The sequence below is a fragment of the Uranotaenia lowii genome, chromosome 2 (assembly GCF_029784155.1).
Source record: "Uranotaenia lowii strain MFRU-FL chromosome 2, ASM2978415v1, whole genome shotgun sequence".
Classification (NCBI taxonomy): Eukaryota; Metazoa; Arthropoda; class Insecta; order Diptera; family Culicidae; genus Uranotaenia; species Uranotaenia lowii.
Genome location: NC_073692.1, coordinates 367638506 through 367652466, shown reverse-complemented (window position 1 = coordinate 367652466; position 13961 = coordinate 367638506). Strand labels below are relative to the sequence as shown.

Sequence of the window (13961 nt, the reverse complement as noted above, 5' to 3'; positions counted from 1 at the left end):
ACCTCATCAACCGGAATCGATCGATGTCCATACGGGATTTTGCTGGGACATCAATCGGAATGGTACAGCAGATCAAGAAGCGGAATAACCTGAAGACATACAAGAAGCAGACAGTGTCCAAATAAACGGCTGAACAAAAATCACGAGCCTACACCAGAGCCCGGCAGGTATCAGGTATCAGGTATCAGAATGGGGGTAGGCTTAATAGCGGCACGTTATCCAAACATACGGGAAAATTGTGCCTAGCCTTTTTTTTACCCAAGATTTCATCATTTACCTGAAAAACCTGAAAAACCTATAAAAGGAAGAAATAAATTCAATCTATTTAAGATGGCATAAAGCCTTTCCACTAGGGATTATTAGCATTAAAGCTCTTTTCTACATTCGGTAAGGAATGATAGAATGTTTTTTAAGTTTAATTTCTTAAACTCAGATTCGCTTATAGCGTAAGATCCCAGAGTACGAAAACGTAGTCTGACAAATGAGGGACAGTTACATATAAGATGGAAGGGATCTTCCAATCTGATTCACAACTACCACATACTGGAGATTCAGCACGCCGAATGTTGTGCATGTGATAGTTGAGTTTACAATGACCGGAGAGTGCTCTGATCAAGATGCTGCAATGAGATTTATTTAAAGTTAATAAGTAACTCGTTATGATTGGAGATGGTTTTTCTAAAAATAATTTAGTTTGACGACAAGTGTCCAACTCTTCCCAGTATCGTTCATGCTGGTTAGAGGACCAAGTTTGAATTTGGTTTCTGAACCAACATGGTGGTATTGGGACAGCCGGCTCTGGTCCGTAAAATTCCTTTTCCGACCCAGCTCTAGCGAGTTCGTCGGCGCATTCGTTTCCAAAAATTCCCTTATGTCCGGGTACCCATAGAAGGTTTAATCCATTGCCTTCAGCAAGTTCTTCGATTGCTTTCCGGCATGCGATTACCAGTTTTGATCTAGAACTGGAAGCACTGAGTGATTTGATAGCTGCTGGCTATCTGAACAGAAATAAATTGTTCTGAACATAATTTTCTTTTGAAGTGCAATGTGCACTCCATACATAATACCATATAGCTCAGCCTGAAAGACTGTACAATATTTACCTAGAGGTTGAGCAAGTTCTATGTTCAACTCGTGACAGTAAATTCCTGCACCTGCACGGCCGTTTGATAATGAACCGTCAGTATAGAATACAATATGAGAGGACATTTGGTCCTCTACGAAACCTGATAACCATTCTTGAGGAGAAGGAAATTTGACTTTAAACCCCATGTAGGGAAAACTACTCGAGAGTGTTAAATCGTTTGGCGCTAGATTAAATTTGTTTAATCTAACTAATTCAGGCCACACATTTGTATGACTCGATGATCTTTCGACATTTCCTGACAGCCAGAGACCAACTGCCTGTAGACGAAAAGCACATGAGAAGGCTTCCTGTTTTAGGAACAAGTGTAGAGGTTTGATAGAAAACAGAGCCTCTAGTGCTGCAGTAGGAGTTGTAGTGAACGATCCGGACATCCTCAAAAGACACATTCTTTGAAGGTGATTTAGTTTAGTCCGAACTGTTGCAACTTCTCCTTTCTGCCACCACACTAGACACCCATAGGCCAGAATTGGTCTTACTATTGTGGAGTAAATCCAGTGAATATGTTTGGGTTTGAGTCCCCAGTTTTTTCCGATTGCACGTCGGCATTGTCCGAAGGCCATGCATGCTTTTTTGATTCTGAATTCGATGTGATCAGACCAGTTTAATTTGGAGTCAAGAATGACACCCAAATATTTAACTTGATTAGACACGGTGATTTCGGAACCATAAAACAGCAGAGGGCGCACCCCGCGGGTGATACGTTTTTTAGTAAATAAAACAATATTAGTTTTTAGAGGATTAACTGAAAGTTCTACATGAGAACACCATCGTTCAACAGAGCGCAGAGCTTGTTGCATTATATCAAATAATGTGCTTATGTACAAACCTCTTACCAGCAGAAGATAATCATCTGCGAATCCATAGGTTGGTATTCCACGGTCATTGAGTTTTCTCAACAAGCCGTCTGCAACTAGGTTCCACAAAAGAGATGATAGTACACCTCCCTGTGGGCAACCACGTGTGCTAACTTTTGTAATTGAAGCCTGTCTTAAAGACGAATGAAGATTCCTGTTACTTAGCATTGCGCTAATCCAGTTAGTTATAACACTAGGCACTCCATGAAGTAGTGCCGCATCCATTATTGATGTAAACGAGACATTATCAAATGCTCCTTCTATGTCTAGAAATGCTCCTAGACATGATTCTTTCTGTGAAAAACTATTTTCATATTGTGTCGTTGTGTCGTTGTCATGTTGTGTCGCATTAAGCGGATGTTGGACAAGGCATTCTTGCCTGATATGATGATCAGTTAAACGTTCAAGTGCTTTTAATAGAAATGAACTTAGACTAATAGGACGGAAGCTTTTGGCTTCGTCGTATGATGATCGTCCCCCTTTAGGGATGAATTTCACGGCTATCTGCCGCCAAAGTTTAGGAATATATCCATGAGCAAAACTGCTTATCATTATTTTTCTTAATATGTGTTTGAAATGATCGAAACCTTTTTGAAGCAAAACTGGAAATAAACCGTCACTTCCAGGAGATTTGTATTGAGCAAAACCATCGATTGCCCATTTGATCGATTCTGTAGTAACTATTTTCCGAGCAAAATGAATCTAGACTTCCAGAAAAGAACTCAGGCTCTATCGATGAATCTTGATCAACACATCCTGGAAAGTGAGTATTGAATAGACAACTTAATGTTTCTTCGTCGTTTGATGTATAATCACCACTAGGGGTTTTAAGGTATGAAACCTGATAATCTTTTGATTTGGCTAAGACTTTATTTAACCTACTTGCTTCGTGCAAGCTTGAAATGTTTGTGCAGTAGCTCTGCCAACTTGAGAGTTCGGCAGCTCTTGTTGCTTTCCGGTAAGCTCTGCGAGCCAACTTGAAAGCATCAAAACCTTCCGTGCGCCTTCGGTTCCAAGAGCGTCTGCAGTTTTTTCGTAATTTACTGAGATTTGAGTTCCACCATGGTGTACTGTTTTTGTTGAATTTCAACGTTCGTAAGGGACACGCTTCTTCATAAGAATTCAAAATAATTTCGGTGGTTTTTGCAACCACTTCATCCAACTCAAGAGGAGTAGTAATTTCAGGTGTATATCCATGAAATTTAGTAGCAAGATGTTCCAAATATAGGTCCCAATTAGTTGTTCTTGGGTGTCTGAATGTAATTGTTTCTAAAAACTCACCTGAGTGTTCAAAATAGATAAACCTGTGGTCAGAAATCGATTCTTCGTTAGGCACATGCCAATTTGAAATTTCCTGAGAAATTGTTCTAGAACAAAGTGTGATGTCAATCTCATCTTCTCTGTCACACCTAACAAAAGTTGGTTTATTTCCTAGATTTAGAATTTCTTAATCAGTGCTGCTTAAATATTCCATTAAATTTAAGCCTCTCAGATTGATATCTGAGCTACCCCATACAAAATGATGGGCATTGGCATCACAGCCAATTACAAGAGGTATATTTTGTGATTCACAGAATGAAATGCCATTTTTTAAATCATCCGTAGGGGATGATTGTTCATATGGTGAGTATGCTGAACAGTAAACGTATTTTCTATCAGACAGCGAAACCTGAACGAGATTGTATCCCATTTACCCGAAAACCATTGCCCAGAATGAATTTTTCCCAGAATGACAAATACCCGAAATCAAACCCCAGAATGAACCATTTCCCAGAAAAAAATTCCCCAGAATGCACCATTTACCAGAATTTTTTTTCCCAGAATGGGCCATTTCCCAGAATTTTTTTCCCCAGAATGGAACATTTACCAGAATGGCACAAATCCCAGTTTTTTTCCCCTAGGGGGCCGTTCAGATACCACGTGGACAGAAAAATGAGATTTTTGACCCCCTCCTCCCCCTCCGTGGACATTTGGCAATCCCCTACCCCCCTCCCCGGATGTCCACGTGGACAGATTTGAAATTGTTATTTTTTAAATACCTATACAGAAAAAATTTTGACTATTACTTGTTACTGAAAACTGCAACCTTTAAAATAAATCAACTGTAATTAACAAAACCTATAATTTTTAATTGTTTTCCTTGAAAGTTAACGAAGATTTATTTATTATTACAGCAAATGTCCTGTAAAAAAGTTGAACACTAAAAATTAAATGTCACGTAGTCATGTTTTCGACCTGTGAAATTATGGTAAATGTCCTGCTCGTTTTTGTTACAGGACATTTGCGTAATTTTACAGGAAATAATCTTTGCTATGTATAATAGACTGAGTCGATTTGGGGTCATTTTTGAATTTTTTAAAACCCTGGGGTCTTAAAAGCTTCGTTTTGGTCCAAAACTCATCCATGATTTTTTGCAGAATTTTTAAGTAACGTTTACATGAGTAAATTTGAACTTTTAGGTTTGTATGGGAAAATTGAATATTTTGTACTGAAAAATCAACATCATTTTTGTATCTTCTGTGGAACCGAGCCTGCTAATGGTTTTTGTGCCAATTTATAAATTTCTTACAGGAAATTTTCCACTCAACAACTTAGTCGAATTTCATAACTTCGTAACTTTTAAGACAAATAAGTTATTAGCTCTTTAACAGGTGTATGTCTTTTGGCATTGATATACAAGAAATTCAATTGACACCACTGCTGGGTGCCAAGCGAAGTATTGCATGACCATTTTTCATGCCATACTTCGAGGGACACAAGCAGTGGTGGCAATTGAATTCATGGTTTATCAATCCAAAAAGACATACACCTGTTAAACAGCTAATAACTTATTTGTCTTAAAAGATACGAAGTTATGATATTCGACAAAGTTGTTCAGCGGAAAATTTCCTGTAAGAAATTTATAAATTGGCACAAAAACCATTAGCAGGCTCGGTTCCACAGAAGAAACAAAAATGATGTTGATTTTTTAGTACAAAATATTCAATTTTCCCATACAAACCTAAAAGTTCAAATTTACTCATGTAAACGTTGCTTAAAAATTCTGCAAAAAATCATGGATGAGTTTTGGACCAAAACGAAGCTTTTAAAACCCCAGGGTTTGAGAAAATCAGAAATGACCCCAAATTGACTCAGTCTAATGTATAATTTGTTGATGTGGAATGACTACCCTATTATTAGAACGAAAATGAAAACTGGCAACATTATTTTGTTATCTTGAAAGCTCTCCTTCTGAGTGCACGTCAGTTAAAACTTCAGCCTTTGTACACAACGGATCAATAAAAACTACTGTGTTATTCCCTACGCTGCGCGTGTTCATTATTCGGTTCTTTTCCCGACTTATCCGAGGATAATATCGCTGGAACTCTGTTGGCTTTGCTCATCATAATTTGACAGTTAGAAAACACCACTTTTTGCCTTTTTGTTATAGAATTGGCTGATTTTGAAAAAAAAAACCGAGTAAGAATTTCCTGGTATCACAAATTTTTAAAAGTATTAAATTTGTAAATTATTATACTTATCACTTGCTTTTAAGTAGCTACTTAATGTTTAAACTTAAACTGGAAAACTTTGCTAGTTCAAGATTTTGATTTAAACCTCATAATATTTATTCACCTTAAGAAAATACTTTTAAAGTAAGTATGTCCACGTGGACATGACCCAAACCCCTACCCCCTCTCCGTGGACAAGCGTGGACATTTCCATACCCCCCTCCCCCCCTCAAGTTGTCCACGTGGTATGTGAACGGCCCCTAGTATTTTTATTTGTTTTTTTTTTCTAATGAATTCTTGAATATTTCATATGATTCGATATTAATTTTTTCATAAAAGATTTTTTAAATGAAACTACGACTTTGAAATTTTCCAACTAAATTTATGTTAGAACCAATATTGTGCTTTGTTTATGGTTTGGGTACTTTAATTGATTCAATGCTTACCATGGTCCTTTAAAAACCGTTTTGGTATCCGACTCCTCACGCTGCGCGTTCGAACTTGAAAGACGTTTTGTCCTTCACGCTATCGCGTGGCGGACGGGGCTAAGGGATCACCCCTAGCTTTCACGCAGACCTAGGAAGCCCCGGCAGACCTAGACCAATGTCTTAGGGCCGCCGCTTCCGACGGCGGGTCGGCGGCCTCCTCGGATTTGGGAGCTTCGGCGGCTTTGTGCCGCCTCAGCCCCTTCATCCTCGTTGGATGCGGCCTTGCCGCAAAAGAATAAAGTTATGAAACCCCATTTTTTATGTAACAATTCCTTTTTTTAAATAATTTCTAGTAAGGATAAATGTTTTCAATTTTCTGGGAAATGGTCCTTCTGGCGAAAAAATTTCTGGTACATGGTTCATTCTGGTGAAAAAATTTCTGGGAAATGGTACATTCTGGCGAAAATTTTTCTGGGGAATGGTTCGTCTGGGGAAAAAATTCTGGGGAATGGTTCTTTCTGGCGATTGGAATTCTGGGGATTTTTCATTCTGGGCAATGGTTTTCGGGTAAATGGAGTACAACCCCTGAACGACGCAAATATCTCTTGTTGTTAGATTGGGTATTGACCAGTTTTCCACTTTTACAGTGCATGCAAACCATGGCCTTCCACTTTCCGGCTTCCGTAGACATAGTCCATCAAGAAGAGAACGTTACACGCTATAAAAGAAGTCGCTGAATGGCATGCATTTTCAAACAAACAACCAGCATAAAAAACTAGAGAAAAAAATCATTGCCAACTGTTGTTTACGATTCTTGTCTAGGATACATAAACATCCTGGCAAGTGACACAGGCTTTGATTACCTTTATACTTTTTGAATAACGAGTTCTGGAATAGTGTGCGTGTTTGTTCGTCACCTTTCTTTGTACCTCATTGATGTTGTACTACTGCATTGCTTAGAGCAAGTTCACTGGTGTTGGGAAAAAGTGGTAGAAATTTTGACATTTTAAAAATTTGACCATGCAAAAATGTTTTCAAGATCATGGGGCGTTGTATTTTTTTTTTACAACACTGTTTCTATTTCAGCCGTATGTGATAGAAATATTGCTATTTTTGCATCACAGCAACACGTGTTGTAAAAAAAACTAGAAGACCACAGATCTTGAAAATGTTTTGCATGGCCAAATTTTAAAAATGTGTCGTAAGTGTCAAATTTTCTACCACTTTTTCCCAACACCAGTGAACTTGCTCTTACATCAATTGACAAATCTGCCGCTCATAGCAAGTCCGTCCCATTTGCGTTTTTGTTGAGTTGAGAAAACAGCAATTGAATTTTGTTACTTGTTTTGAAAAATTTCGTGTTTTTCCGCGGTTTTGGTGGCAGCAATCAACAGCATTTGTTCCCTACGTGACAAACAAATACTTTTGCATCATTGATCGTTCAAAAATACCAAAATTTGGGTTGTTTATGTTGAAAATTATACTCTGGGACGGATATGCGATTATTTTCATGGTAAAAATAATAGCAAGTCAGTCCCATTCCAAAGCCAACTGCAAACGCTGATGAAAAAACAAGGCTAGAAGAGGCTTGTCCTGGTCTATCGGAACCTATTTTTTAGACAACCTAGGGTAAGCATTCCAGATTGCCCAATTTTAACCAGGCTACCGGATCTTTAAAGAATGAATGGAAAATATCCGATCCGGTCCGGTTGCCCGGATATCGAGGAAAAAACCCGTTTTTTCTTAATTTTTTTTCACAATTTTTGCAAAATCCTGACCTAAAACTCTTATTGAAATCCTGAAATGTATTGTTTTTGGGACAAATTATTTCGTATATAAAATAAAATAGCTTTGCATACAATTTTGGAATAGTAAAATAAGATTTGAACGCCCGTCGTTGACGTGTCTTGGTAAAAAATCTGTTTTCATGTGTTTATTTTTTAACTTTTCTCTTGCCTTTAATAAGAAAATACCTGGATTTTGACCGGTTATGGCCCGGTTTTTGAGTTTGAATTTAAGAAATCCATTGCCCAGGAGATTGCCTTATTTTTGGGTAAAAATGATCGAATTTTCCCGGCCGGATACGTTCAAAAATAAACTTAGAAAACTTAACGTAGGGCATGAAGAGGACTATAAGTAAAGACCTCTTATGCGTTATCATTTTATACAATTAAAATTTCAGAATAGAATGTTCGGAAAAATAGCAAAACATGTTTCACTTTTTTACAACATGCGAGAAATTGCTGTAACAATCGGGTTGATCTGTATCATATCCAATATAACTGCAGGCTGCTTAACTGTTACACTATCAACGTTATATTTCAAAGCACATTAAATGGTCGTCTATCACTATAATTATTGACTTTGGGACCGACTTGTGATGATTTCCTCGATGGGACCGACTTGCGATCATTTTTACTATGGGACAAATTTACTTGAGGTTTTTTTAAATGTTCATCTCAACAAAGTACTCAAAAATTTTTTTCTCCTTAAACTACCGATAATTTTAAGGTGATTCCACGGATAAACTCAAAAATGATGAAAATGCAAATGGGACGGACTTGCTATGAGCGGCAGAAATGAAGGTTAGAGCTAATAATACACAAACAAAAAAATCCTCAAAAATTGTAAAAAACAACTCAAAACAGACTGCTGAGATTTTTTGCACTTTTTTATGTTATGATGACCCATAAGGTCTGCGGCACTATGTGAAGTTTAGGGAGTATGGGATATACTCGATCAAGATTCTCGTCGGCAGCTCGGATTTCGGCGACTAGGCTTCGCCGCCACGAGTTTATGGGCCTGCCTCTTCGATGTCCCTCTGGATTCCAGCCTTTCTGGAGCCTTTCTGGTCCGCATTTCCATGTTTTTTTCCGGTACCACCATCAGGCGTTATCTGGCTACAAAGATACTTGAAGTACTCCACTTTCTCAACTTTTTGCCCAGCTACCACGAAATTGGAAGGATTTACTGTGTTGATTTTCATCGACTAGGTCTTTCCCGCATTGATTTTGAGACCTGCTGCCTTAGAGCTTTCGGTGAAGTCGTCGAGTTTGCTCTGCATGTCTTGTTGTCTTTGGGCGAGAAAAACAATATAGTCTGTCGGGTTAAGGTATACACGAAGTACTTATATCATGAGTCTATACATTGTACTCATTTACCCAGAGTAGCAAAGTGGGGGGACGCGTTGGCTCGCCGTAGCTTGAAATGCAACCCGTAAACTGAGATTTACTATATGGGTTTCCAACTAATCAAAACAGGGCGAAAGATATTGAGACGAATAAAAAAAAGGCCGAAAAAATTCTGGAATTTTTATAAAGCATCCATTTGAAATTTCACTATGCTGAACGTTGAAATTTAAATTTAAACGAATAAATAACAAGGTAATACGGTAACCTATTTCTATGATAATTTGTTTTTGATAAGCTCGTTTCATTTTGCATTTTCAATTGTTGTAAATATCGAGTTCAATCAATACACGTATAGCATCATCTCAGACCAAGATATTCGAAGTTCTGCTTGTCGTTTAAATTTCATTACTTTTGCACATTTGAGGCTTGTTAATTCCCGCGCCATAAATTTACCTGATCGACGTATCGCTGAGTGGTGCAATGCGAATATTTCAATCCAAAACGCATGATGCCATTGAATGATGAATGTTAATGTTAACAATAATATGAATGCAAGATAACAACCGACTGACTGCTGATGCAATGGAAGTTTCATTTATGTATGTAAGTATATATGCACGATCCAAATTTGCAAAAGCAAACAACACCATCCGAAAACCAGCTTCACCTTCGAAACAAAAACTACTGCATCGACACTTTCAACCGAAGCCAAAATCGATAATCTACGTAAATAAATCCAACCAGGTGTGGTACAGGCGAAAACAACATGTGCACAATCGGACCGGGTGTGAATGAAACTGAGTCCGGTTAACTGACAAACTAACTTTTGCTACAAATCAAGGAAAAAAGAGAAACACAATAAACAAAGTCAAACGATCTACAAACAAAATTAGAAAACAAAACTACACAACTAAAAACAAAAACAAAAAAAGACAACAGGAAGAGCAAAACCGAAAAACCAGGTAAATAGCAGGTTTCAAATAAAAAAAAAAGTAGGAGAGACTTGTCGATAGACATGGGGCTCGTTGGTTTCTAGCAAACCAGGAACCATATCCGGTCGATCTCCCAGGTGGCCCCCTAACCTGCCTGAGGCTTCCTTGAGCTGTTCGATGAAATCGCGCCCGGTGATGTCGGCCACCGAATTGGGGTCCATGTTGGAGAGTAGCTCCAGATCCGGTTCGCTCAGCACCGACACGTTGCACAGGTTGGATTTCATCTGGGCCACTAGCTTCTTCAGGTGTATCCGTTCCACTTCCGGGCTGTCGGTGATGTCTCCGGATTCCCGCCGGGTCGTGATCGTTACGTAGTGCGTGGGCTGCAAAGGGAGCAAGAAAGCGAAATATTTGTTTAATCAGAAATTCGAAACGTAAGTACAATTCAAGAAGTTAGTCTCAGGAAGATTTTTTTTTAAATTGATTTTAATGAAACAAAATTCATGATTCAAGATTCGAGATTCAAGATTCAAGATTCAAGATTCAGGATTAAAAATTCAAGATTCAAGAATCAAGGATCCAGAATCAAGAATGCAGAATCAAGAATCAAGAATCAAGAATCAAGAATCAAGAATCAAGAATCAAGAATCAAGAATCAAGAATCAAGAATCAAGAATCAAGAATCAAGAATCAAGAATCAAGAATCAAGAATCAAGAATCAAGAATCAAGAATCAAGAATCAAGAATCAAGAATCAAGAATCAAGAATCAAGAATCAAGAATCAAGAATCAAGAATCAAGAATCAAGAATCAAGAATCAAGAATCAAGAATCAAGAATCAAGAATCAAGAATCAAGAATCAAGAATCAAGAATCAAGAATCAAGAATCAAGAATCAAGAATCAAGAATCAAGAATCAAGAATCAAGAATCAAGAATCAAGAATCAAGAATCAAGAATCAAGAATCAAGAATCAAGAATCAAGAATCAAGAATCAAGAATCAAGAATCAAGAATCAAGAATCAAGAATCAAGAATCAAGAATCAAGAATCAAGAATCAAGAATCAAGAATCAAGAATCAAGAATCAAGAATCAAGAATCAAGAATCAAGAATCAAGAATCAAGAATCAAGAATCAAGAATCAAGAATCAAGAATCAAGAATCAAGAATCAAGAATCAAGAATCAAGAATCAAGAATCAAGAATCAAGAATCAAGAATCAAGAATCAAGAATCAAGAATCAAGAATCAAGAATCAAGAATCAAGAATCAAGAATCAAGAATCAAGAATCAAGAATCAAGAATCAAGAATCAAGAATCAAGAATCAAGAATCAAGAATCAAGAATCAAGAATCAAGAATCAAGAATCAAGAATCAAGAATCAAGAATCAAGAATCAAGAATCAAGAATCAAGAATCAAGAATCAAGAATCAAGAATCAAGAATCAAGAATCAAGAATCAAGAATCAAGAATCAAGAATCAAGAATCAAGAATCAAGAATCAAGAATCAAGAATCAAGAATCAAGAATCAAGAATCAAGAATCAAGAATCAAGAATCAAGAATCAAGAATCAAGAATCAAGAATCAAGAATCAAGAATCAAGAATCAAGAATCAAGAATCAAGAATCAAGAATCAAGAATCAAGAATCAAGAATCAAGAATCAAGAATCAAGAATCAAGAATCAAGAATCAAGAATCAAGATTCAAGATTCAAGATTCAAGAATCAAGATTCGAGATTCAAGATTCAAGATTCAAGAATCAAAATTCAAGATTCAAGATTCAAGATTTAAGATTTAAGATTTAAGATTTAAGATTTAAGATTTAAGATTTAAGATTTAAGATTCAAGATTCAAGATTCAAGATTCAAGATTCAAAATTCAAGATTCATGAATCAAAATTCAAAATTCAAGATTCAAGATTCAAGATTCAAGATTCAAGATTCAAGATTCAAGATTCAAGATTCAAGATTCAAGATTCAAGATTCAAGATTCACTATTCAAGATTCATGTTTCAAAATTCAAGATTCAAAATTCAAAATTCAAAATTCAAGATTCAAGATTCAAGATTCAAGATTCAAGATTCTAGATTCAAGATTCAAGATTCAAGAATCAAGATTCAAGATTCAAGATTCAAGATTCACGATTCAAAATTCAAGATTCAAGATTCAAGATTCAAAATTCAAGATTCAAGATTCAAGATTCAAGATTCAAGATTCAAGATTCATGATTCAAGATTCTAGATTCAAGATTTAAAATTCAAGATTCAAGATTCAAGATTCAAGATTCAAGATTCAAGATTCAAGATTCAAGAGTCAAGATTCAAGATTCAAGATTCAAAATTCAAGATTCAAGCTTCAAGATTTATTTTTCAAAATTGGTAAAAATAAACAATAAGAAAAATCATATAATTTTTTTATTCAGAAGGCAAAATTACTCGCGATCTTCGGAAAACTTGATCATTGAATTAAAACCTTCTTTTTCCAAATTTTTGTAATGTTCAACTGTTTTGCCCAAAAAGTTCTCAAATTTTCAAATTTGTTTAACTCACTTTTCAAAATTATTTCGAAAACAAAAGCTGCTAGAAAAAAAACCTAATTGCATATTTGTAATCACTGCCATTAAATTAGTCTGAAAAAATACTAATAAGAAAAAATACGAAACAAGGAAATATAAAAATTGAAAATATGTTGAAAATTCTGGAAAAAAAGAAAATAGAAAAGAGAATAAAAACGAAAAACAAATAAGTATAACAAAAAAGAAAACAAAAAATGAAGAAGAAAATTTATAATTGGTAGAAAAAATACCAAAAATAAAATTGAAACAAAACATAAAACAGATAAGTATTGAAAAACATACAAAAACAAAAGAAAAAAAATTATATAAAATATAAAATAAAAAAATTGATATAAGAACATTAGAAAAAAATATTATTGATAAATAGAGAAAAATGTATAGAAAGCCGAAAATTCAAGATAGTAAAAAATAGAGAAATAAAACATTAAAAAAAATAGAAAAGGCAAAAAAGGAAGAAATAAAAAAAGGAGAAAAAAAAGGATAGAAAAATTCTGAAAGAGTATGAAAATAAAGTAAATTTGAATGTGAAAATAAAAAAAATAAAAAGAAAGGAGTAAGGTAATAAAAGAAATGAACAAGTAAACTGAAAAAAGAAAAATTAAAAATGAACCAACAAAAAATAAAGCAAACCAAAAACAGTAGGAAACAGAAAAATAGGAGAAATGAAAAGAGAATAGAAACTTGGAAAAACAATATATGGCGTAAAAAATATTTCAAAGATAAATCAACTGATAAAAAGAATATTTAATAGCAACGAACATTGAGAAAATAGTGAAAAGAACAACAAAAAAAAAACATATAAAATTTAATAGGTTTTATGAAAACAGTTTATAAAATGTTGCTCCGAAATTAAAAAATTAAACAAAAAAACAGAGAAAAAAACAATTGAAAAATAAAACTAAGAAAATAATAAGATAAAGAAAAGAAATTTTACAAGAATAAGAAGTAATAAAAATAATAGAAAAGGAAGAAAAAAACAGAAAAATAGAAAAAAGTAAATAGCTTAGCTTGTTTGACTACTCATATTCACCTTAAAGCATTGAAGAAATGAAAATATAAGATAAATTCATTATAATTTTCCATCGATTCATACTTAAAAAAGTGCAATAACAAAAAAAATATAGAAAAGTAAGTAGAAAAAACAACAACAAAAACAGAAAAATAAAAAAGGGAAATGTATACACAAAACTTAAAATTTAAATTAACTGTAGATAAAAATTTTAAAATTGGAAAAATCTAAAGAAAGAAAAATATAATCAGAAAAATACATTAGAAACAAGAAAATAGAAACAAAAGATATAGTTTTGAATAAGGAAAAGAGAAAAAGAGTCAAATATCAGATAAACAAAATAATAAGAGAGCAAAATGTTAAAAATGAAAAAAAAAAAAATAGAAAAAATAGAGACTCA

The 13961-nt window shown here is 34.8% G+C and overlaps 1 protein-coding gene across 1 annotated transcript in view; it reads right to left on the bottom strand.

The window, feature by feature from the left end:
• The window catches only part of LOC129743134 (uncharacterized), a gene marked incomplete at its 5' end in the record, with an annotated part of 130922 nt that overhangs the window by 91608 nt on the left and 25353 nt on the right, over positions 1-13961 (bottom strand). Inside the window, one exon of the mRNA XM_055735101.1 lies at positions 10134-10366. Within this exon, the coding sequence (XP_055591076.1) occupies positions 10134-10366 (233 nt within the window). The remainder of the gene's footprint in view (positions 1-10133; positions 10367-13961) is intronic.